The sequence below is a fragment of the Sceloporus occidentalis genome, unplaced genomic scaffold, assembly GCF_023333645.1.
Source record: "Sceloporus occidentalis isolate IW3139 unplaced genomic scaffold, rSceOcc1.0.p SCAF_103, whole genome shotgun sequence".
Taxonomy (NCBI): domain Eukaryota; kingdom Metazoa; phylum Chordata; class Lepidosauria; order Squamata; family Phrynosomatidae; genus Sceloporus; species Sceloporus occidentalis.
The window spans coordinates 1,735,867-1,762,945 of NW_028317083.1; the positions used below are offsets into that span (position 1 = coordinate 1,735,867).

Below are 27,079 nucleotides of genomic sequence, written 5' to 3' on the forward strand. Positions count from 1 at the left end.
ACGCTAAACGCCATCCAACAGATACTTAACCTTCACGATGACTCCACTTCCACTTCCTCGATCTCATAGAGCTCATGCTGGTAAATATGAAACAATGTGCAAAACCAACGCAGTAGCTGCTTGATTGTTAACAGTTAGTATAACGTGTACAGCTAACTTTTCTTAACTTAACGTTTAGCGAGGTATTTTCGATGGGTCCCCTTTAAATATGTCAGTTGCTAAGGGCTCACACAAGAAATTAAGCTTAAATTTCAGTCGGCCAGAGTTATGGGAGTGGTAGTCCAGCACCTGGAACTGCTTAATATCTGAAGGCAAACAGATAATAATAATAATAATAATAATATTGCTATGCTAGTTAAAATATGTACCCCTGCTACCGGAATTGTTAGGACACACCACCGTAAGGGAGATGATCCTAAGCAGGTTTACTTTTTAATTCAGATCTTAATCAGTCCTTGGTCTCTTAGGATAGCTTTATGGCTACCCCGTGCATGTTTAAATTCCCTCACTGTATTAGCCTCCACCACTTCTGCCAGGAGGTTGTTCCACTTGCCTACCACCCTCTCTCTACATCTTTTACATATATTAGTTGGAATTATTTTCTTTTTTAACCCAGTGAGTTCTGAATGGGGTATTGCCTCCCCCAGCTCTCTAAGAACCAGACCTAAAATAAACTGCCAGGATACGGATCCGTTTTGAGCTGCGCTTTCGAGGTACGTGACTAAAAGCGGAATAAATATGTCTGTACGTTCTTGCCAAGGAACATTTAAAAACTGGTTATTTGCATTCCTTGTCGAGTTTATCTGGTCAGATTCTGGTGCAAGCCCGTGCCTTATCATTTTGAACACAGTGACACCAGGTGGCCGGTACGGATAAGAGCAGCACGATAAGGCGGCCAGAGAAGTATTTGATAAGGAAAATACTATTTAGGACGCAAATAAATGAGTGTGTGCAGAACACAAAAAGCTAATGTTCTGCTTTTCTAAGTCTAATTCACCTATACAATAAACTGTAGGTTTAAGGGAAAGGTACGCGCATGGTTAATGCTCCTGTAGGCAGGGCAGGAATTATGGAAGCTCCTACCGCTTTATCATTAAATTCTGGGTTCAACAACCGCCCCCCCCTACAGCTTTATAAATGAATACCCCCCACCAATAATTGTCTTATGTAGTTATTGACTTGGCTGCAGCTCCCATGGCCAAGAGATGCTGGGTACCCCAGTGGGACCACTTTGGTTAGAAGGCTTATCCTGGTACCTACTATGCCTTCTGCAAAACATGCCTTGTATGCAGGGCAAGCAAGTTTAGCAAGTTGTATTCCCTGCAACCAAAAAACTATTCTCACTCATTTTGGACACTTTTTAAAGGTGCTGTTCTACTTAGACAAAACATTCAGGGGGTCTAATGCAACCCCCACATGCATGCGGGAGCGCCTTCCTGGCGCTGATTGGCTGCTCTGGAGCTGCAGCTTCTCCTAAAAGTAAGTGGCTTGATTTGGATTCCTTCTACAGGTAAAGAATACATATTGAATTACTTACAGTATACTTTAATATCAAGCCTGGGCCGGCCATCCGGCATTCCCATCTGGTGGGTCGGCAGCTGATATGCTCACTGATACTGCCGCTCTAGTGGTAGATTCAGGCCTGCAATGTGGGGTCCCATGCCATGAGACCATAATAATGTAACATGCAGCGGCATCTATCCAGCCAGGGGCCCCGCAATCCGGTCTGTCATCTTAAAGGGCCAGGGCTGCTTTGTGATTCCAGCGTCCAACGCAGTTTTATATGCGTTCTTTGTTGGCGGGACTGCATGGGACCTAAAACGTTCCCATTAATTCAATGAATAAGAGTACAACGGAAACAAAGTATCTGCTGGTGAAGAGATCCTAAAAAGAAATCTGTGGAACGGTGAGCATGACACCTATGTGATACACAGATACTAATGTATACAGAGACAGGGTGCGCACACGCATGTGTTTTACTAACGCCGCTTGCCAGCGGTTTTATTGAAGGAACCGAGCGCTGCATGCGCTTTACAATTTACATTTCTTCCTCGCTGTTTATATTAGACTTATCAACGGGTGAACGCCAATTGTTGATGGAGAGGATTTATCAATCAGCAAACTATTTTGGGCTGCCTTTTTTTATCACTTACCTTGTCGTATTTGGAAAGTTCAGTCATTATAGTATATCCAATACCTTGTGTATGTATATATATATACATGTATATATATATATATATATACATAGCAGCCATGAAAATGAGACATTAAGAACATGTGTGGCCCTGGAGCTCCGGGACCTATATAAAAGGCTGTCTAAATCTTTATGGTAATGGCGAATCTAAAGATATGTTTAATGACATTATGATGTAATGTACAGCTTTTTAAGTAGCACCCCTACTTCCTCTTACTGCTTCCTACTTCCTTTTTGCTAGACCAGTGATAAACCATGTTATAAAAGGTTTAAGAAGATGGAACACTCTCAGCCAATCAGGAAAAGGAAGTAAAACGCATTGCAGGAAATATCAGGTTCTCGGCCCAAAAATAAACAAAAGGCCTAAGCCCTTTAGATAATACCAACACAATCCATTACAGTATATATTACAACAATTAGCCCCATTGTTAACCCACCTCAGACAATTTTGCAGGCACTGTTTTTCTGCAGATGGGGGAAGGAATTATCTGTGCGCTTTCTACTTCCTGGTGGGAATAACAGTTATGGCAAGGGCTTTGAAAGTACTTTTAAGGGTAAATAGGAATAGTTGCCTTTGTAAAATGTTATATTTTTTCAGATAGCTCAATGATTGGTTCACTGCCCCCTTTCTAAGCGAAAGCCAAAAATCTTTTAAAGTAAAATGGTTTGCGACTGCATGGTGGCCTCCTGAAGCCACGCGTTTATCATAGGGTCACAGTGTGTGCCTCAGTAAATAGATTCCCCCTAGGTGTCTAGGCTAATGAACACCAGCCGCGAGGGGGTCCTGGATCTTGTCCTTGTGTTTCTGAGGGGGTCAGCCTTCATTTTAATATTAAATAAAGCTTTTTTTTCCCCAATTAGCCTACCAGGTTAAAGAATGTATTAGTCAATAATATTACTTGTTCTAGTGGCATTGCTGTTTCTAAAAATCATAATTGCGCACATAAAATACAGTTGCACCGAGACAAATAGCAAATTACAAGCATCGAGAAAAATACTCTGGTAACGGAGACATTCTCACATAGAGAAAACGTTGTTTCTGTCTAATAGTTTTCACCCATTTTTTTTTTTTCATTTTGGGTCACGCACGTAAAAACAACGGTTAAAGTGGTCTGTTCCTGGCAGTCCGGAGACATAAAACTAACAGCTGAACGCGCATGGTGTGAGAGAGACACTTACAGCTGTTGTGTTTGATTCAAAGCACATCTTTGTTACTTGTAATCTTAGCCACTCTTACTTCTTTCCAAGGACGACGAGAGGCCACCTCACAAGATGGTTTTTAAGTCCAGGTCGACCCTGACTTGTAAAACAAGGCAAAAAAAATGACTGTTGGGGTTTTGCAAAAAAAAAAAGTGGTTTTTTTTTTCTCCGCACTGAGTTCATCAAAACAATAGTCTTTCTTCTTTATTGTGTCTCAAATAATGTCCCCCGACTACTGCTCGACTTTCAAAATTAAGCTAGTCTATCAACGTGAAAATAGATATTGTTTCCAGAATAATGTTACGACAATGTAGCAAAACGTTTAACAACATTGGCGAGGATTTCCAGATGGCCGGGAACTCGTAGTAATAATTATAATAAATATAAGTAACGCTTTATTTCTCAATATAATGATGTTCTCGGTAAACAAATTAAAAAAAATATATTTTTCATTAAAAAGAGAACATTTTCCTGTGTTATTGAGGTTGAGGGAAAGTATGAATGAACGGTTTCTATGTTATGCTGCAGGTCAGAGGAGCAATGATATCATCCGCTAATGCTTTTGACATAATTTAACCCCGTGTGCAGATCATTCATAAAAAGGACATGGGTGTATGTCTTTGTGTTTATTGATCCAAAGGTTGCATGTGGTTATATAGTTAGCAATGTATATTTATTAGGAGCATTTTAAAATGTAGATTGGAATGGAGGATAGTCTTTAGTATTTTAACACTAGAATGGAAAATAGTTTATATTTATTATATTATATCTATATATTATACAATAGTATAATTATTATATTTAATAGTATACTTTAAATACAGCTGCATTAAGAGAAACGGCAAATTAAAGCGATGCGCAAGCAGTCATATGGACTTTAATGCATATGATAGCTGCGTGGTACATTTAAACTTTCTTGGCATTCCCTTGCAAATGCATGGGGGGGGATCCTCCAGAATTCCCCCGATAAGCATTTGCCCCTTTCCCCACCGTCCCGGGTAAATGCCCTACAGGGGATGCATGCGTCTGAACACATCTGCCTGCACGTGATAAACTTACTGCCGGCTCCAGTGCTGGCTTGGCAAGCGCTGCAGGATGGGGTCTATTCAGAACCTGTGCCCATGCGCCAAAAGTGCTTCTACAGAGTGCTTTCTGCCACTTTCCAGCTTCAAGCAGCCATTCAGTGGCAAAAACAGTCAGACTATAGAGCTGCAGCTCATTTCAGGGAAATTGAGGTTTTTGTTGTTTTTTGCACAATACATAATGCTTGGAGTGAAGCTACCGCTTTATCTCTTAAATAGATTAAAAAACAAAACAAAAAAAAAAACAATTTTTTTATGGCATATGCAGAGAAAAAGAACACTAGGCTTATGAGAGGCCAGGACGCAAGAAATCAAATGTGTCACCGAAGCTCATCGTGCCCGTCTCATAGGACGGCCTAAAAGACCTAATAATGGAAATGTATCAAAAAGGATACAAAAAAAAAAAAAAAAAAGATTCAGATGCCCCTGTGGACCTCCTAAGAAAAAACAGGAGACTGCCACTAGTTCTCTAATGCTTACGGCATTATATAGGGATCGTAGATCTCCTTATCCCTGTGCAACTGCTAATAGACATAATAAATCAAAATAATTAGGCATTTCATAAATATTAAGGTATGTTGTAGCTCTTTATAGACAAGAACAACATCACTTCTGAGCTGACAGCAGTAGATCTAATCAGTATCTATAGAAAAATAATCTAATGCCATGTCGGCCATAACGTGAAATGGCATATAGGCAATGCAAGTCATGTCTGTATATGTACATTTTTAATAATGTATATTTTAATATTCTTGTACCCTCCCCATTGCAGGGCTCTCTTTTACCATAAAACAGGAGCAGAATACCGGGGTTCCAGAATAGAGCCCTGCATCATGCATTTGAAACAGGCAGAGGGACAGCGTTCTTTATAAACATTAATATTTCTCTAAAGGATGGGCTCGCTTGTTATAAAGCCAAAATCCAATTTGCCAAAAACCTTAAAATGTTTCTTGCGTCTCCTTTTATCTGTTATCAGTGAGAAGGCACTCCACGCTACAAGATCCATCCCTCTCGTAGACACTCAATACCGCTTATCGCAAAATAAAAAGGGACTTGGAAGAACCTCGGCTTTCACTGGGGGGCTTTCTCAAAGTTTACGAGCTTTAAACCTGTGTCTGACGCAATAAAGCCTGGCTGGATTCCCGTATCAGGCGCTTGAGAAAGTCTAAATCGCTTAAGTCCCTATGAATGAGACTGCGATTGTTTATAGGCCATGAGTATATTCGTGACAGCATTAGCTTTTAACAGAATGTTGTGGTTTTCTACTAATATCAAACAAAACTATATAAAATCGGTGAACGAAACACGATATCTGCTCTAAAACGTAAAAAGGGTTTATTTTTGTTTTTAGTTTCAAGAATAACAAGAAGCTATGTTGACATCTCCTAGACTCTCAGTTTTGGGGAGTACTTTCCGCAATTAGGCTATATTACGCCTCTGCAGGGCCGGCCCAAGGCAAAATGCCGCCTGGGGCGAATTTTAAAATGCCCCCCCCTTATCTACCCTTCCTCTCCCTCCGTCCCTGCCGCCCCCCCCCCATTATCTACCCTTCCTTGACCCCCCCCCCTTGTACTTACCTTTCAGCAGTCCTGCGGCGAGTCTCCCTGTTCGGTCTCGACTCACCGCAGAGGAGAGAGAGAGGGGCGCCGAGCGGGTACTGACAGCTTGGTAAGCAAAAACCACTCGGCGCCCCTTTCTCTCTCTTTCTCTTTTAAAAAAAAAAAAAAAGGGGCTTGGAGCGGTTGCCCCACTCGGCTCCATTGTCGGGCCGGCCCTGCGCCTCTGGTAACATTAAACGGGGCACAAACCCCAGTCCTCTAATGCTCTGTTTTGCTGGTGAAGCTGTCCCTTTAAAGACGTAAAAAAAAAAGCTCTTAAAGGGAAATGTCACTTTTACAGCTTTTAGTATAACTAAACTCATTTACCAGCTATAGCTTGTACCTTTTCTATTATTTTAAAGATATTTCGTTTATACACTTTTTTCTATTTACAATAGGGATTCGCGGCAAAAGGTGGCCAAAGTAGCATAATTAACCAATTTTCGATCAGGAACAATCAGCATCTTAACAATAGGTTATTGGGTTGAAGCACTTGTGGGTTTGTAAGTACAACAGTAATAACAGTACAACAATAAATAAATGTATTTATTGATTTATATGGTGTTTTTATTTCCCGTTTTGTAGTTATGTAGAGAGCGCCAACCCCCAGATCCAGAGTGTTTCCTTTCAAAAAGTCATACATTTAGTTTCAAATGTTAAGGCTGGTTTAATACTGTAGGGTCTTATTGGCAATTAATTGGACAATTGCACAGTGTTAGCATAAAAACTAACGGAATAAAGTCTATACGAAACGGGTGGCCAAGCAAATGTGACTCATGGAAGTCAAAAGGTCCTAACCACTAAAATGGAAAATCTTCTATTGTCTAAATACAAGAAACTATTATAGAAATGTATGAGGTCATCGAGTTCAGGATGTAATGTCACAGTACCCACAGCCCCATCATCTGTGAAATTTTCATTAAATATCGGTGCATCTGCTGTTTACTCAGCAAGTGGTGAGAGTGGAGATCGACCCTGACTTCAGACCTGGCTGATTCAGAGCTACAGTCATGCTCTGCTGGTAAAGGAAGGTTACTGTCTAATATGTTATAGACCGCGCACGTCTGATAATGAAAAGTGTTGTTTCATAACGCAAATCCTCAGAGATAATGTCTGAAACAGTGGGGCTTTCCAGAGAGGTCTGTGGTGCCCTCACCTACCCTCAAATAGTTCCTCTATGAATCGGTCACTCATTACTTCATTGCAGGAATAAAGCAATGCAGTCCCACGGTTTTGTGAAGGTTATGAAGTCCCAAGACAGATTGAGCCCTAGGTACGATACTAATTTGTGCTCCCCCCCAATCTCGCAGCCACATATGTAATTGTGCCCCCCAAAACCTTGAGTGCTAGAAGGGCACCTAGGTTGCCTTTACCCTGATATGACTGTAAGGAGTTCAGAAATTCTGTAGAGGGTCTGTGCTTCGTGAAATGTGTCTCCACACAAGGCAAGTTTCTTATCCATTAGAAAACCAACAACCACAGACATACATTTCAGCCTTCATGGGCCTTGTCGATTAAGTTCGTATCCCTCTAGTGACAAGTAGGCAAGGAATCATTCTCATACTTCTTTGTATTTAAGCCCACCTGTTGGAGGATCTCTTGGGGTTCACCTTAAGTGTAAAGGTGAGTCCAGACGTGGACCTCCTTGTTTACTTGTGCTTCAAGGGATAAAAGCTGCACCCACTTTTGAGACCCATGAGGGCTGATATGGATGTCTGGGGTTGTTGGTTCCCTCAAGAAGAGGAAGGTTACCTCACATTTTGGTTCTGGAAAAGGATCAGTCTTATATGCTGTAATGGCACATGTGAGCTAAATCTTGAGATACTCCTGAGTGGAGATCCACCATAAGAGTTGCTGTCTCTTCTTGCGTAAGTTGCTCACATACCTCATTGTACGTTTATATGTAGCTTTTTAAATACAATCACCTCTGCAAATACGCTGGGTCTGGTTGGAGTCCATGCTCTTACGTCCTGTGCAGTTTGGAATTTCAAATTAGATATGAAACTTAGATTTAAAAAACTACAGTACACCACGTGTGCTTCATAATAAAGGTGGACAAGAAGGCCACATGTTGGTACTGGCTAAGTCATAGGTCTGGCGCAGCCCATCGGGTTTGCCATAAGCCAAGACATCTTGTCCTCTGGAGACACATGCCCGGACTTCTCAGTGGAAGGACTACGGACCATGAATGGAAAAGAGCTTTCGATTTCTATTGTTATTCATATTACTCATAAGCATTTTAATTCTGGTCAATGCATTCTTTATTCCATGGCTTCACTGGGAAATATAAAAGGTTCCGTTTTTCTCCACCTCTAGGGAAAATAGATTTCAACACCTTACCACAATTAGTCCACCACCCACATACAAGAGTTAGACTGTCATAAGCAACATTGCTACAGACAGCTTGCAAGACAGTCACAGAATGGACACAGATGTGCGCGATAGACCTAATGTCGCAGACAGCTGAACTCTGTTTCCTTAGCTTCTTTATATTTGTGTCCTTGTTTGGTGTCTGAGTGTCACAATGATGCTGTCTCCATTGGACTGCATTTGAATAACTCACTCCCATGATACTTCCCGTCTGACCCCGTGGCCGTGACCCACTCTTGACATCTAGGGAAGTTTCCCTCTCTCAGTAATAAAAGGCAGCTGTGCATCTTTTTGTATGGAATTACAGTAAAATCATCAAGAGTTCTCAGCAGAAGCTAAAATAGACTTTTTCCCAGAGATACAATGTTGAAATGTTACCATTACTATAGGTCTACGACACGTCACATTCTTTAAAGCTACAGGAACAATGTTATTACCCCCATTAACACTGAATTAGTTGAAATGAGGTTATTTACATGGATGGGTAGATTTATGTAGAATATAAGAGCCAGACAAAAAATTATCACCAACTTGATTTCTATGATTGCACAAAAAATGTATCATCCGGCAGTGAAATTTAAGGAGCCGCCGCGGTGGAGACCAGGTAGCTATAATTTTATAATGCCCTAGCATTATATCTGCCATAAATTTCTGTATTCTAGACAGGTGTATTCAGACACAGACTGGCCATCTGGCACACCTGGCAAATGCCCAGCCGCATGCTGTTGGAGGCGTCTGTATTTGCGTCATTTGGGTGGCACCATTACAGGCAGCTGACATGGTGCCAGCGTGCACTCACCTGACTTAAATATGGCTCATAGAAACAATTTGATGGCTAGTAAGACCCATTCAGCCCATCTAATCTGCCCATTTTCTTTGATGTAAAGACTCAGACCTTCAATTTTGAGACTAGAACTTAGTCCTTGGTCTCATCTTAGATTGAGGATAGCTTCGCCCCTATCCCAAGCATGTTTAAATTCCATGACTCTGTTAACCTCTACCAAATGCAATAAAGTAAAACTTCCTTACATTTCCTACACAAACACAGAATAGTCTACATACAGCCGGGCAAAGAACAGATCTTCTGCAATCAGCTAATGTTACATTTTTTTTTGCCCTGAGCAGTAAAGATGGACCTCTGCACAATACCTTCTCTCATTGTCATCAAGATGGGCAAACAGAACATTTTTGGAGATTGCCTTTGCCAATGCAGTCATCGTCTTGTAGTCCTTTGGAATAACCTGTGGATAAACAGAGGAATATTATGTTCCTGAGTCTGGCTTGGGGAAACAGAGCGATTCCGTGAAGAATGCAGAACGTTTCCAAACTGACAAAAGGGCAGGACCTTTCATTTCGCACAAGGGTAAAATGAAGATTCGGGAGATTACAGACAAGATTCCTTTTCACTAATATGCCATTTACTTCTCCCAAGAAGACTATTATTCTATTGTTTGAAGCTGGAATATGAATATTACCTTGCTGCATGGCATAATTAAATGAAGTATCGCTATGTCTTTCTGGCCAGGTTCTCGGGGGGAAATGAACAACCTTCTACGGTTTTAATTTACTTCTCAAAGCATTGTGTGTGTGTCCATCCATGTTAGCTTCTAAGGTGTCATCTAGCAAGCTGCTATGATCATCACTGGAAATATGAAAATGGCCTGAATTTTTATACTGCTGGCCCCTGACCACTTGAGTGCTTCTTAAACACGTGCGGAATCTGTACCCTCCGAGTGTTTAACTCGTTCCCAGCCAGAGGAACATCACACAGCTTCCTATTGTCCGCTAAAGGTCAAAGTCGTCCAAGGTAAATCCAGGGTGACAACCTAAGTATTACTGTATATTGTGAGTGTTCACACGTCAGGTGGACTCGCTAGCCGAATTCACCCACAGGAATCTATGATCCTGCCCTATGTCACTGCTCACAGCGGCCACGCACAGCTAAGCTTTGGCAGGAACTCAACACAAATGAAGACACCACAAGGTTCCGCAAGCGGATCTTTACTGTCCCCACTGGGGATTCATGTTTTCTGGAATGGACTATTTACACGATCACATGTGCAATGACAAGCCAAGTTGCAGCCATATCAGTCTAAAATGGAATGCATACATCTGGATTGGGCCCCCCCAACAAAGCTCGCAGGGGACCCTGGGATTTTGTGCTATGCCACAGATGAGATCTCAAGCTACCTAGAACTTTTGTTTTTGGCCTTAAATTAAGGGGATTGTTTTGGAGTTTAGGAAGCTGAGATTGATGGCATCCTGTGGCAGGGGCAGCATTATCTGTCCACTTTCCTGAAGCTCTCACCTATACATACACACACACACATATACATATATATATATATATATATATATATATATATATATACACACATACCGTATACATTAATAAAATATTAAATGATATAAAAATATATCACTATATATCAAATATATATATATATATATATATATATATATAATTGTAATCTGTAGAACCACTACATAGGTTAATTTGGTATAAAATGCTGAATTATTACAATTATCTTATGCGTTGCTTACTTACATTTTCTAAATATTATATGACTTGTGTCAAGCGAGCACAAAGCTCTAATGCCGAGATGTGTCCGGCGATCCCCTACTTGTGGGTACTTGAATATCTTAATCTCACACCTCTTCACCTGTTCTTTATTCGCCCTAAAGGACGTGCGTTCTTTGCCAACAACACGGGAAAACTATCCGACTTTCAAACGCTCTCACTGCCTGAGAAACTATGCATCTTTCCTTCCTAGACAAAGATAATATCCCCGGGTCAATAAGGGGATTGCTTTGCAGTGACAGAGGTTAAGGAGCTCTTAAAGGGGCATTGCCACGGGCTGTGGGGAATCACATTCAAACAAGTTTTGAAATATGGCACCTGCTCCGTTCTTTTCATATAGCGCATGGTGTGGATTGTGAGGAATATTCATATACTACACAATAAAAATGTATAATAAACATTAAAAAATTTTAAAATAATGATAAAACTCATTGTTAAGAGGAACAGGAGAGTATTCTACTTGTTTTAATTATCTAAATAATGTCATCTTAATCAAAATTCTCTTCTGCAAGAAGGGAAAACAGGAAAATAAATAAATGTTTCTCTGCTTTGGAGGACCACAAGCGCCATAGATTATGTGTTCCAGATGGTTCTCTTGATCTTTACATGTGCTTGCAGTTGTCCTTTATATTTGAAGATGTATGCATATTTTTACGCTCCGTATTCCGAGAGTTAAAAAAAGCTACTTTAAATCCACCTGAAAATGTATGGTTCATTGGGCAAATCAGTAATTCTGGGCATCTTTTAGGACTGCTTACGTTGAATCTAAAAGGGGGGCCAGAGCAAGAAATCCAGGGCCATACATACTAACAACGGCCTCGTTGTGAATTGAGGCTGGGGGCCCTCAGCTTGATACTCGATCTAAAGCCCCTAGAAAGCTTTTAAAGCAGCACTGCTAAGCCAGCGGTCTAGAGAAGAGTTCCTCAACTGTGTTAAAGGCTCAAGTGTCTTCTACAAGATAGAGAAGGCCATATGGATAACATGTCCATTAAAATGCATTATAGCCGCCACAATGTATTTTGGAGTACCTTTCTAACATATGAGACTGCATCCTCCTCCGTGTAGACCTCCGCGCTGACACCCCCTCTTCTTCTTCGCGCTTTAACCACCGGGTTAGGGGGTGGTGGGGAAATTTCATCATCGTGGGAGTCGGACTGTGAGTTTGACTTCTGCTGCGCCAAAATTTGTTTGCATTCTTCCTGCAAAGGAACAAGAAAAAGGGCCGCGGTCAAAGTGGAATTCTCCGAAAAGCTGTTATTTAAAAAAAAAAATCCAACTTTATTGATCTGCAGTCCCGGCAAAAAAAAAAAAAAAGAAACACCTACCTATCTATCATTAAATCATATCATTATCTCATTATATCTCAAATATGCACTATGGGTAAAGGATCCCAAAGGAAGATACATCATGTACCTTTCTATATTTCTTTGCCTAGACAGCTCAGGGCCGCATTAATAAGTGAGCAAAGTGCCCACCAGCAACAGGGGGCAAACTCCGGGGGGAAAGAATTGGAGTCAAAGCAGTACGTCCTGTGATAAGTAGCCCCTTTTTGCGTACTGACCGGTACGTCCGGACTTCAATATTTTATATTGCAATTTATATAAAGTGGAATGGTGGCAATGCAGCCACTGCAAATGCTCTTGACATCGGTACATGCACATGGTGCTCTTTAAATACAAATATGTTTCATTGAAAAAATCATAAACATTGGTATTGGTGTTAGGTATACTGATCTGTAACATATATATACACATACTACTAAAGTTTGAGGTCATTTCCATGGAAGACAAGGAGATTTCTAGCTGCAACATAGTCGCAAAAGGGTTTTCTTATAATCAATTAGCTTTTTAAATCAGGAGTGATGGGAGTGATAAAGGAGTGATGGGAGTGATAAAGGGCCGATGGAACACAGGCGTGATGGGAGTGATAAAGGGCCTATGTACGCCTATGAAGATATTCCATAAAAAATCAGCCGTTTCCAATTACAATAGTCATTTACAACATTAACCCCATCTGAGCTGGATGTTCCATTTCATGTTATTAGAATTTGTTACAATGTCGTACGAGCTGTAAGAAATCAGAAACACACAGTCAAGCCGAACAAAAAAATCAGATTTGTTTCTGTAGACATCAGTCTTGGTTTTTTGTCACTGAACTGATACTTAGTAGCAAGGCACTGATGGGGTAAATTGGTTGGCTTCCCAACCACAGACGTCTAGCTCTGAAGTGAGCCAGCGTTGATCATCCAATATGAGGATGCACTCAATGTCTGCTTCTATAAGGCACCAAAACACTATAACAACTACCTATTTACTTCTAGTACACGAGACATTAGAGAAGGCATCTGGATCATTAGACACCAAAGCTCCATCTTTCCGCTCCTAGGACAAGCTAAAATAGCCTTCTTCTTTACATGGACCGGGGCAATACTGGCTGAAAAATGTGAAATTCCCATTAAAACGCAATACGCGGATTCTACGACCGTTCCCTAAATACTGGCATCAATGCATTTTATATCTCATACCGAAAAACACAGAGATCTGAAACAATATGAGTGGCACGACGATGATGCCATTATGTGACAAGCCAGAGCCATCATCGGTGATCTGTGCAAGGATGTGATCCTCCACGTGGTATCTGTTTGATGATTCCAAAGCTCCAAAGGCATTCCTAAATCTAATAAACCCTCAAGGTAAAAATTAAATAAATACTAGGAAAAAAACAGAAACTGTATCGATCACATACGACACGTTCAAGAGCCCAAGTTCTAGAATTACACGCTAAGAAGTTTACTTGTGAATTGCGTACATACTCTGTAGCATCATATGAATAAATAGTTCAGCCGAAAAGTCTACAAAGGTTTTTCTAGCTACATAATACAACATCTGCAATTAATATCATTTTTTTAATTGAATTAAACAGAAATATTTGATTAGTCTCTGTAGTAGTCTCTAATATTTAATTAGTCTCTAATATTTAATTAGTCTCTGTATTAGTCTCTAATATTTGATTAGTCTCTGTATCAGTCTCTAATATTTGATTAGTCTCTGTATTAGTCTCTAATATTTAATTAGTCTCTGTATTAGTCTCTAATATTTGATTAGTCTCTGTATTAGTCTCTAATATTTGATTAGTCTCTGTATTAGTCTCTAATATAAAATGAATCTAATGTACAACTATCTAAAAATAATCAAAAAAATCCTAGATTTTGTATTCAATGTTTGTAATTGAATTTATTTGTATTTTATTTTTCTAGCTTTTTGCATTTAAAATGTAAAAAAATAAAGCGTGCCACGAACTTCTGAGCAATATCTCATCGGCAAAGTATTTGACACTTGTATTATAGACAAGAAAATCGAACACGCCAGAAGGACACCGAGACAGAAATAAAAGAGCCGGCCGGATTTACCATGTGATTCGCTCGCTACTGAAAGCTTAAGCCCTCCAAGTGAAACGCAGTCGAAAACGTGGCAGTTTCTGCAGCGGTCTCTGGTGCGATCTCCATCTCTGGAAGCCGCCGCAGGCTGGGTAATATCCACGGCCGATCTCTTTAGGAGCCACGTTTGGGTCCCATGTGCCGAGTCGTCGGGCAGCGCCAGCGGGTTAAAAGGAGTTAAAAATAATAATAATGATAATAATCTTTGCCGAGATTAGTTCTTTGGACGTCTACTGTGGCTGCTATACCCTTGTGCAGAATTTTCATCCGGTAAACAGCTCGCTATTCTTACGTTGCCATGACAACAAGCTATTTCTCTCATACTCACTTGCTCCGTGGCACGGATAATTCAAAACGGCGACAAAATTCAGTCCACTTATACCTGGGGTGCAGCGCATTTAATGTTTGGCCGCAAAAAAAAAGTTGTGCGGTGGGGGAGACTTGGAGTAGATGGAGATTAGAGGAAGCGCGATAGAACGCTTATTGTTTATTTTCGTAAACTATATTGTTCATTCTACTTAAAAATTATTTAAAAAAACATTTCAAAATACATCATCCACACGTTGAAAAAGCATCATTAAAAAAAAAAAAGGTTTTGACTTGTTACGCGTTAAGAACAACCGAAATTGCACTAAAGTCATTTTGGGGAAAGATTTTATAAAATATTTAATTTCTATTTTATTATAGTCTGAAGACAAAAAGCCTGACTGTAATCTGTAACATCTATATGTAAATACACAGGGGTTATGTATATATAAAAAAATATATATATATATTCTGAAGCAAAGTTTGGAAAAGTGGTCTTATCGCCATGGCAACCAATGGAACATCACTTATTACACATAGAATTTGATGGCCCATCTAGTCGGCCCATTTTTTCCGATGTAAAGAATCAGATCTTAATCAGTTCTTGATTTAGTCTTAAATTCGGGGTGGCTTTTTGCCTATCGCTTGCATGTTTAAATCCCCTTACTGTTTTACCTCTACCACTTCGACTGGGAGGCTTTTCCATTTATTTACTACCCTCTATGTAAAGTAAAACCTCCTTACATTACATCTAAACGTTTATTTTCCTGCACTAAGTATCATTATTCTTTTGCGTAGACATTTTTGAGAATGTACTTTGGGCATTAAACACAAGGCAGGAGGATTATTGTTTTCTAGCCGCTTAATAGTGTGGCAGCCGACATTATAAAAAAAAAAAAGTGAAAAAACACCATATGATTGATATATCATGGATTCCTAGCAAATACCGCCTACCATGTCACCAAATCATCTTGGCTGAAAAATATCATTAAATTATGTTATTTAAATAGAGAAATCCTGGGAATCTGATCAGCAGCAGTGGGTTTTCCAGCAAGCGGGTGGGGGCTGGTGTAGAATTGAGTGTTTTTTGCCAAGTTTGAATTACACTCTTTGATATTAGTGCATAAGGAGGTAGAGCGTCACTCTTACTGGCAGCGATACTGTGCATGCGCATGGGACAGCGGTAGAGCTCGGTGGGATGGCGGGACATGGCAGTGCTGTATCAAGACTCCAGTGCTGGCCAGCAGGTGGTTTTTTTGAACTACAACTCCCATGATGCTTTTCTAAAAGGAAAGGAATGTGCCAGCTGAAGGTTATGGGGGCTGTGGTTTGAGTTGGCCACCCCTGCTGTGAGTAGCAGACATGCGTATTTTCCAAAGCATATATCAGACGGTAGATTATGCTATTGGTACAACCCAAGAAATATCGTCTTGTTTACCAGAACATATTGCAATGACTTCATAACTGACTTCATAACTGAACATGAAATTGGTCCCTCGGCCAACTGCGGTGACTGGACGATTACGACAACAGACTAGAAACAGATTATCTGAAGGCAGGTAAAAGCCATGCTGACTACCCTTCTCCCAACCTGCAAGAAGATCTTAAATCTTACGTTGACTTGGGCTTGTCTTCTGTCTTAAGTCGCATTCACTCTGTTATATACTTCCCAACTTCCACCCCCAGCCGCGATGTCCCTGGCAGCGTGCCCATCCACACGAGTTCTGGAGCCCAGGATTATGGTCCTAAACCCTGATGTCCAGCCGAGCTCTACCTCCGTCCGGAAAAGCTATTAACCTTCTGCTGGAAAGCCATCCCCCCCCCCCCAATTATGGACCATCATACATTACTACTAAAGCTCGGACCCCCAAACATCATCAGAACTGCTTCAACTTCAACCACGTATGTGTACCCAGCAGCCAACCACGTATCTCATTCATGGCAGCATTTCAGGCTCCCCTTTTTCCGGACCCCCACAGCATATACCTGCTCAGCCTCGCTGATATATATTATTAGCACATACTTATTATTGTTCCAGAGGAGCCGTAAAACGGGTGCCGTCTAGAAATCACTGACCTTCTCTAGCTTTTCAAAGTGATCCCTCAGGAACTTCATGGGGCGATCGGGTTTGGCGATGCACAGGTTAACGATACATTCCTTTAGGATCTGCTGGATGTTATATTTCTGAACATAGATTTCACAGCCTTTCAAACTTTCGTCTTCGATGTTGGATGAGGAAGAAGCGGCCATCTTTCTATCACTTGTGCTAACACCGAAACCTGAAACAATGTAAATATTTAACAGCCAATGAATAATGATGTTTTACTGATTACATATAAATATTATTGTTAAAAAAAAGAACACATTGTGGTGGGTTGTTACTATTTAACATTGAACTGTCAGTAATTTCAGATTCAGTAAAGTGGCCAATATTCAAAAAGTACAGCTAAATTCTAAGACGGTTACAAAGATCCATTCTTAATGGAGAGCAATCGCCATAGCAACCAATTGAATGTTCTAGCTAACTGCACCACTTTGCACCAGAAGTGCTATCTATACAACCCCTTATGTTGAAATGTTGTTGAAATACACAAAAACGGTTGAAATACACAAAAACGGTGGAAAAAAAACATTATCAAAATAGAAATATAAAATAACATACAGATTTCCTTTGAAAATAAGAAGCCTTCTGTTACTTGTGACTGAGCGTTGGCAAAAATATATATATATTGCAGATGAACGTCCCTTTAATGTGAAATCAGTAGAAAACACACCTAAAGAAGACACCAAGGCTGTGTCGAATTCGGCTTTTGATTCTACTTGTTAAGCTAGTAAACATGTTCTTGTCTCCTTAAAAAAAGGTAGCCCAATTATTGGGATTTTTGTTTAATTAATTGGGTTTTAATTACATACTAGTAATTTCCTATTATTAGACAGATTAATACATTCTGGGGTTTTTTTTTTCATATTAATCTGCATACAGTCATGAGTTGCCTGTTAATATCTTGAATTCTAAGAGTTGCGAATGTTTTGAAGACATGTAAATAATGAGTAGTTTTTGAGTTCGCCACCAGGGGGCGGACAATGGTTCCAACTGGAAAGCCTAAGAGATCTTGATATAGACAGATAGACAGACAGACAGACAGACAGACAGACAGACGATAGATAGATAGATAGATAGATAGATAGATAGATAGATAGATAGATAGATAGATAGATAGATAGATAGATATGTCTTGCAGCAAAGAGGAGAAAGGGGAGATGTGATAGAAACACTTCAAAGAGATTTAACAAAGTACACTGAGAGGGTAGTAGATAACAGCCACCCAGTAGAAGTGGTAGAGGTTAATACAGCGAGGGAACTAGATGGGCTGAATTGGTCTTTTCTCCCATCCCATTCTATGTTTGTGTGTTTTGATCACACCAAAGCCCAAACAATACAGAGAAACCTTTCATCGTTTTTTTCGTGACAGAGAGTCCATTGTCATGTCTGCTGTATAGTGAAAGCGCAAAGAAGAATACAATGGGGCTGGTGTGTGTCTCTCCGTGCGCTTGAAATGTATTAAACAAGGGAGAAAGAAGACAGAAACACAAAGAAAGAGTTGCCCCAATACAAAATCATTCACAAACACTGTTACCTCTATATATACACCATCACCCCACTATACACTCTAACCCCTAAGAGCAGCCTCTCACGTGCAGCATAAAGGATTTTTTGGAGTGATGTTTTTGGTGTATTTCTATACACGGAAAGTTACCAAACTAGACAAAAAAATCGTTTGGAATGAAAGGTACACGGCTGATGGCGGCTAAAGTCTCAGATTGACCATGCAGATGTGCATGCAGTCTACGACACGGGGGGGGGGGGGAGTTTGACTTTACAGCAAAATATTATATTAGGAATGACTTATAAATCTAATTGTTCCAAAGACTGACTGACTACACAACCACCTAGGCCAAGCATGTACACACAAACATGATTGGCTGTGAAAAGGAAGGGCCCTAGTGGGGGCTCTCTTTTGGCCTAGAACTGAGCTTCACCTAAACTGTGGCGCTGAGGGTGGTCCTGTTAGTAGCGAACATGCTGGCGGACCGGTTGCCCCCAGAGACACAGTTCACTTGGGGTTCCAGAAAATCTAGGGCTGGCCCTGTATATGGGGTTATATATTATGTGACTGTTGGGCAATGTTTGAAGAGTCTTATCACCGTAACAACAAACACTGGCATACTGGACCAGTTCACAAGGCTGCTATGGTGATAACAACCATATTCACTTTGCAATTATATATATATAATTCGACTAAAATGTTTGGGGTTCATTAAAATAACTGAAATTAAGCACACACGGGGTTAATGATGTAAATGACTATTGTAGCTGGAAACTGATTATTTTTAATGGAATCTCTTCATAGCCGCACAGAGGCCTTTATCACTCCCATCACTCCTGTGTTCTAATGGCCCTTTATCACTGCCATCACTCCTGTGTTCCAATGGCCCTTTATCACTGCCATCACTCCTGTGTTCCGATGGTCCTTTATCACTCCCATCACTCCTGTGTTCTGATGGCACATTGTGTTCCCTGATCCAAGTTTAAGTTTAAAAGGCTGATTGACTGTTAGAACCCTTTAGCAAATTATGTTACAGCCAGAAAAGGAAATGTAATGAACGTAAGACGTGACCAAGTTCCGTGTAAAGTCTAGGGTTTACATGGTTGGAAACTGCAGTCATGTTATTCGATGAGTTATATAAGAAGGTCAACAATGGGGAAACACTGTGAATATCAAGATATCTCCATAGCAACCAATGAAATGTTAACTTTACTTGGTCACTTTGCACCAGAAATGATGTCTATATGCCCCCTTTATCCCTAAAATGGTTTATTCGCGCTGTTGTTACACTATTTCACAGATCCTTAGCCAGGAAAGTCACTCCTGATCACTGGTATCCAACTGCACAACAACACAATCCTCAAAACTATATCTGCAGGTAAATGTGTGAATGCATGTGTGTGCATAACATGTTGTGTAGGTACACAGCTGGTCGATTGTGATTATGGATTTATGTGTAAGTGGATGTAATCACCTGCAGGGGCTATGACTGCATCTGTGTATATGTCGTGTATGTAAATGTAACAGTTGTGCATATGTGTGTATGTGCAGAATAAGCTATGCTGCAAGGAGGTGTGTGTGTGTGGGGGTCTGTGTGTGAGCAGTGTTTGTGTGCTCTGTGTGTGTGGGGGTCTGTGTGTGTTTGTGGGTCTATGGGGGGGTCTGTGTGTGGGACTGTGTGTGTGAGTATTTGTGCTGTGTGTGTGTGTGTGTGTGTGTGTGAGTATTTGTGCTGTGTGTGTGTGCTGTGTTTGTGGCTCGGTGTGTGTGCTGTGTGTGGGTCTGTAAACAGCTGCATGTGTGTTGCTGGCTCCTTAGGCCATGACAGAAGCATCAGACAGAAGGATTATGATCCGGGCACAGGGTACCCCGCGGCGGGGTGGATCTGGGGAAGGAGCCCTTGCAGTGAAGCGAGCAGTGACCGGCGAGGCCCGGCAGGACGGCTGCTTGTTGTTGTTGTTGTTGTGATGGGTGTCGCACGGTGCTGCAGCCGAGCAGTGATGGAGCCGTGACACGGGGTCCCTCACCTTTAAACGCCTGGGGAGGGGTGCTGGGGCTGTGCCGGTCGGGGCTGCGGGGCCGGTGTGTGCTCACTTACCGTCGGCTGGTACGGTAGGTGTCGGTGAGCCGGGCCCGGGCTTCCTGCGTTGCTGCTGCCGCTGCTGATTCGGATGCTGACGTCACGCGACCTCGTTCTCGAGCATCTGCAGCTTTCGCGATGTGTGACTGTCACTGATTGTCGTTGCGTGACCGTCACTATCTGGCACCGCCACAGACTGTCACCGTTACTATCTGTCACTGAGTGAATGCCATTATCACTGTGTGACTGCTGCTGACTGTTACTGCCACAGTTACTATCTGTCACTGCCACAGACTGTCATGATCTGTCACTGAGTGAATGCCATTGTCACTGTGTGACTGCTGCCGACTGTCACTGCCACAGACTGTCACCGTTACTATCTGTCACTGAGTGAATGCCATTGTCACTGTGTGAATGCCATTGTCACTGTGTGACTGCTGCTGACTGTTACTGCCACAGTTACTATCTGTCACTGCCACAGACTGTCATGATCTGTCACTGAGTGAATGCCATTGTCACTGTGTGACTGCTGCCGACTGTCACTGCCACAGACTGTCACCGTTACTATCTGTCACTGAGTGAATGCCATTGTCACTGTGTGACTGCTGCTGACTGTCACTACCACAGACTGTCACTACCTGTCACTGAGTGACTGTCATGATCTGTCACTTTGTCACTGTGTGACAGTCACCATGTGTCACTATCTGTCACTGAGTGACTGCCACTGACTGTAAGTGTGACATTGTCTAGCTGTTCCTGTGTCTCTAGCTGTCACTATGTGAGTGTGTGACTGTCGCTGAGTCTCTGTTACTCTGTGACTAGGCTGACCATCACTGGGGCGGTAGGTCTGAGGGGAGGCAGTCAGGCTGCCCTACAGGGTGATAAGGGTCCTGGTCTGGGCCGGTTACCAAGGAGATGACTACTTACACGAAAGACCTGTGTCGGCTGTGCAGGTAGGTTAGGGGGTAGCTGCCTTTGGACAGGCCTATGACAGCGGTGGACATAAGCTGTGATTTTATTCCATTAATATTCCTGCCACCGAAGTAATACTCACAGGCCTGCAGTTCCCAGAGTCATCCCTGCTAACCTTTCCTATCTGTTGTAGAGCATAATGTCTGAGCGGCAGCACCCAAGGAAGTTGTATGTCACTGTATATAGCTGTATGTCACTGTATATCGCTGTATGCCACTGTTTGTCACTGTATGTCACTGTATATCGCTGTATGCCACTGTTTGTCACTGTATATCGCTGTATGTCACTGTTTGTTACTGTATGTCACTGTATCGCTGCATGTCACTGTATATCGCCGTATGCCTATTGAATGTCGCTGAATGTCACTCTGTCACTGTTTATTACTGTATGTCAGGTCCACTGTCTGTGTATTGTTATCACTCTCTGTCACTGTATTCTGCAGCTGCGCTTTATACACGGTCAGGAACTTGGAGTCTCCAGGCAAAACCCATAGATTTCCCAGGTATGAGCAGAAGACGTGACCACCTGCCCACCTTTTCCAAATGGTCACTTTGCGACACTTTGTGTCAGGTGTGAAATAGTGGGAGCTGCAACAGCCGACATCACAATAATTCACATGCCTTGGCCAGTAAGGGTTCATCAGAGGATCCACCCAACTGGCCCATGACCCCACTCCCTGCAAAACTGAAATATATGGGAGTCCTGAAGAAAAACGAAATCCTTACAGAGAGTCTGCGGGACTACTGCATGCTATGGGGCTTCATGTGATGTATAGGGTTGCCTTTGATTAAGGGGCAAGTGGGGTCCACTCTCCCTCATGCTTGTGGCCTCTGTATTGTGGAGAGATGGGGATCATCAGGATATGATGATGTAACTGATGAGTAGCTTCGCTCATTCATACAGAGATCATAAGAGCGAGAGAGAAAGCGGTAAGCAACGGCACTGCTACTGTGTGTGACATAATGTCACAACTCCGAACGCTGATGGGATCGGTGCCACGTTCTGCCACGATGGAGAGCAGGACACAGTATGCACAACTCTGTATATACTACTAAAGCCAATGATCCCGGAAATCTGGGACAAGTGTTAATACTATTTGGACAGAAAAACATAATCCATGAGTTATTATTACACCAGGTATGGTTATTTTAATAAATGAATGAGATATCAGATAAAACGCGGTTATTCAATGTCACTTCTAATGCGTACAACCGATGCTGATGAGCTTGGGTTGCTTAGCAACCGAAACACTCCCTTTAACGCTCTTGTCTCTGTGATCGTGTGTTCGCTAAATAAAGTTACATTTGTTTTGGATGTGGCGTTTCGTTGCGCGGCAGACGCTTTTTGGTTGCTAGGGGTGACAGACATGGCGGCTGAGGGTGAGCAACGCGCGGCCTCTGAAGTCTTCCAGGCTTTGGCCCGGCATTTGAACTGCCTGAATGATGAAAATAAAAGTACGAGGAAAAGGGCCCTGGCTTCTATCCAGCGGGAGATCGAGGACAAGAGGCTGTCCAGCGGGGCCATGCAGGAGGTCTTTGGGGAACTCCTGAAACCCTTGCTGAAGTGTCTGTCAGACCCCATGGAGAAGTGCAGGGAGCTATCTATCCAGATCATCGCTCACTGTGTGAGGAATGTACCCAGGACTGAGGAGGCTTTACCCTACCTGATACCGGCTGTCGCCCAGCGCTTGGGGAACCCCGAGATCGTGGAGCCCTCCGAGGAACTGAGGTTAGCCCTGACCGAGCTCCTCGCTCTCCTGGTGGAGGTGTGTGGGAAGAAGCTGGGCCCCTACTTGGACGAAATGATCAGGATCTTGCAGAGGACAATCACAGATCCCTTCCCAGATGTGAAGAAAGAAAGCTGCAAGTGTGCAACAAACTATGCAAAGTGCATTCCAGGTACTTTATCATTACAGAGGCCGGTACAGACCGGGCGTGGGGGGGGGGCAGACTTATGCGGATAACTGTGTGACTCATTGAGCAATAAGCTAGATATTTCACTAAAATGCTGATGTGTTTGGACTCCGGGACCGAGCTGTGCCAGACGCGGATGAGCTTTGAATTAAAGCTGCTATGAAAACGTCCACAACTCAGGACAGTGATCGGTTTGTCGTGCGCCGGTCTACATTATCCTGTTGATTTCTGTTCAGCTTAGTTTGCTGACAGTCCGAGCTGGATTCCAGATGTTAAATAATGCAATCAACTTACAACATGCTGCTTTTTATTTCCCAGACCTCTTCCACATGCAGTCAGAATCTCTTATCAAGCCCCTCATGCAGACTATCTCGCACCAGCACTCCAAAGTTCGCATAGCAGCGATTCAGGCAACGGGTGCAATAATCCAGTTTGGTAACGGGAAGTCTGTGGATGACGTCTTGTCCCATCTTGCTCAAAGACTTTTTGATGATGTCCCCCAGGTAATGTTATGTCGCTGGCGCATGAGGTGGACTAGAACATGAAGAGTCAGCTTAGGGTGTAAAGTCAGCTGTACCGGTGATCAAATACGCAAGCGAGTTACTTCCAGCCTTCTGTAATACCCTTTCTTCAAGTACCTTCTAAGAGACGCTTCACTGTCCACGTGACTGTTCTTTGACTTCGGGTAGAAGAGTTTGATACTTGTGCATGCGCAGCCATAGGGAGTTCACAGTTACCTAGCTACTAGTTTCAGGGCTAACAGTTAAAAAAGTCATCTTATCACCATAGCAACCACTGCAATGGTCCAATCAGCAGGTACATTCCTCCGGTTGTTAAGATAACGTGTGCCGTAGGGACCAGTCTCCCCTTCACGTGTCTGATTCTGAGCCGGCTTGTTGATAGGGAGGTTAGAGGGTCACAGGGAACCGCAGCAGAGGGTATTAGTGCTACTTGCTCAGTTTGATAGCCCAGGCAAACCAGCTCACTAGCCAATGCATCTGCTTGCAGTGCGTTCACAGGATGCATTAGTGTGCTGCGTTAAGGTTCTTTTTTTATGCTTACTATGGGCCGAGGGGCTGTGTCTATGTTCTAGTAATTGCCCTATTCCTCCCCATATGGCATATGTTACCATAAATAACAACACAGCTGTCCTCGGCTTAGTCTGATCGAGATCACATAGGTGATGATTTTCTTAGATGCTCAGCGCCGTGTAATGAAATAGATCCTGATTTTTTTTCTGAAGCAACCAATATGTTGAATAAGCCTCTTATATTTTTGTGTGGCACGAGCTGCAGGTTTAAAGTAAGAAGCCAGGGTATTTAAAGCATTCCACGTTATACCTGCCGTTCCTTCCCCCGTGCGTTTTACAGACCACAAGGCTGTGATTAATGCCCTTCTTCGAATTGATGTGTTTTGCGTTAAGTGAGTGGGCTAAGCCAAGTCCTGCCAAAGAGGAAGCCTCAGTGGGTTGTTGGGTATCGCAAACCACGCATGCCAGCCAATACCTCTGACTCGCATCCAGCACTTTCATCGTTAGAAGAGTCTTCATTGAAAACAATCTGTTGTGTTTGTAACAGAAGCGCGTATGACTAATCGGGAGGTAACTTTCGGTTAACTGCGTGTACTTGTAGGATATTTCGAGATAATTAATACAGTGTTAAACTTCTAAAAATGGAATATAAATGCATACAATACAGCTTGCGTTTTTGCTAGAATGTAAGACACTATTGCATGTTATGGGGGCTTTTAGATGCACTTTTACAATAGCTGCCAAGATGGTGGGATCTGCATTAGGGGAAACTACAAGGGAAAAAATACACCGTACAGTTAAAGCATCGGCTCAAAGGACTATAGCAACGCTAGGAAGCAGCCGGCCCTCCACATCAGTCAATCCTTTGGCTAGCGGAGCATCTTGGGAGTTGTAGTGTTTTAACATCTGGAGAGCCGCATGTTCTCCAAAATGTCCGAAACCATTTGTCTATTATTTAGGGCGCACTCATGTTGCTGAATTGTAATAAGCCATTTACATCCGACTGGTGCCAACTTAAAAGGGGGAGATCAAAACCAGTGTTTTTTCCATAAAACATTGTTTAATCATTACAACTAGGGCTGAAACAACGAATCGATAAAATCGATAACGGAAATCGTTGTCGACGATTTCCGTTATCGATTAATCGAGTGATCGATTCGTTGTTGGAGCACTCGGCTCCTTTTACTTACCTCCGCGAGCGTTCCCCGCTTCCGCTACACGCGCCTTCTTTTAGTTGCGGTTCGCTCTGTGCGAGTGGCTCCGTTCGCACAGAGCGATTCGCGGGGGTGGGGGTGGGGTTTCAGGGGATGCAGGGCAGAGTGGGGGTGGGGGGGGCAGGCCAGGGTAGGAGACTGAGTGCAGGGTGGGGATGCAGGGCAGGGTGTGAGTGTGGGGGCAGGGCAGGAGACTGGGTGCAGGGCAGAGTGGGGGTGGGGGTGCAGGGCAGAGTTGGAGACTGGGTGCAGGGCAGAGTGTGAGTGTGGGTGCAGAGCAGAGTGGGTGCAGGGTGTGAGTGTGGGGGCAGGGCAGAATGTGGGGGCAGGGCTGGGTGCAGGGCAGAGTTGGAGACTGGGTGCAGGGGCACAGTGCAAAGTGCCAGGGCTGGGTGCAAAGTGCCAGGGCTGGGTGCAAAGTGCCAGGGCTGGGTGCAAAGTGCTGGGTGCAAAGTGCCAGGGCTGGGTGCAAAGTGCCAGGGCTGGGTGCAAAGTGCCAGGGCTGGGTGCAAAGTTCTGGGTGCAAAGTGCCAGGGCTGGGTGCAAAGTGCTGGGTGCAAAGTGCCAGGGCTGGGTGCAAAGTGCCGGGTGCAAAGTGCTGGGTGCAAAGTGCCAGGGCTGGGTGCAAAGTGCCAGGGCTGGGTGCAAAGTTCTGGGTGCAAAGTGCCAGGGCTGAGTGCAAAGTGCTGGGTGCAAAGTTCTGGGTGCAAAGTGCCAGGGCTGGGGCAAAGTGCTGGGTGCAAAGTGCCAGGGCTGGGTGCAAAGTGCCGGGTGCAAAGTGCTGGGTGCAAAGTTTCTTGAACAGTAATAGTCCACCTCTTTTCAGAATGTTTGGGGTTATTTTGTTTCATAAATATTGTGTTTGGGTTTTTGTACTTTGAAAATATTGTTTTTTTATTACATCATAACAAAATAAGAATGTTAATGTAAATTTTAAGTTGTTTTTTAACATCCAGTTCATTAAATTATTTTAAATAAGCAAAAAATAATCGGGCAACTAATCGATTATTAAAATAATCGTTAGTTGCAGCCCTAATTACAACACCTATTAAACAGATAATCTCCAGTATAGACTGGGGGTAGTAACGTGGGGTGGTAATTTAATCCATATTTCATGTGTACAAAATCTTGTGTACTCATTTGCCTATCAGACAGTGGCTCTGGGATGAGCAGCACTTCAAGCACCTTAAGGCGGCCTGAGAATCATGGGATATGCAGTCCACCAAGATTTGCCCCTATGTGGACAGCTTAGACCAGACCTGGGCAAAGCACGGCCCGCGGGCCACATCCGGCCCGCTGAATAGCTCGGACCGGCCCGCAAAGAGTGTCCTGGTGACTCACCAATGAGTCCGGTGTCCCCCCCCCGCCCCGGTCACTTACCTTAAACTCCTGTGTTGGAAGCGTTTGTCTCGGGTGCCGGCGCTTTACGCTGGGCGCCGGCATATGACGTCAGACGCCGGCGATCAGCAGTGAAGCGCCGGCACCCGAGACAAAC

The 27,079-nt window shown here is 42.9% G+C and overlaps 2 protein-coding genes across 2 annotated transcripts in view; one reads left to right on the top strand and one right to left on the bottom strand.

Annotated features, from left to right (window-relative positions):
* The window catches only part of LOC149283509 (cAMP-dependent protein kinase type I-beta regulatory subunit-like), a 61,643-nt gene extending 44,626 nt beyond the window's left edge, over nucleotides 1-17,017 (bottom strand). The window contains exons 1-3 of the mRNA XM_089497493.1: nucleotides 16,844-17,017; nucleotides 12,054-12,224; nucleotides 9,594-9,685 (exon numbers count right to left, since the gene is read on the bottom strand). Coding sequence (XP_089353619.1) covers nucleotides 9,594-9,685; nucleotides 12,054-12,224; nucleotides 16,844-17,017 — 437 coding nt within the window. The remainder of the gene's footprint in view (nucleotides 1-9,593; nucleotides 9,686-12,053; nucleotides 12,225-16,843) is intronic.
* A 5,776-nt stretch (nucleotides 17,018-22,793) lies between these two features.
* Nucleotides 22,794-27,079, top strand: part of LOC149283510 (dynein axonemal assembly factor 5-like) — a 31,297-nt gene continuing 27,011 nt past the window's right edge. The window contains exons 1-2 of the mRNA XM_089497460.1: nucleotides 22,794-23,325; nucleotides 23,659-23,843. Coding sequence (XP_089353586.1) covers nucleotides 22,794-23,325; nucleotides 23,659-23,843 — 717 coding nt within the window. The remainder of the gene's footprint in view (nucleotides 23,326-23,658; nucleotides 23,844-27,079) is intronic.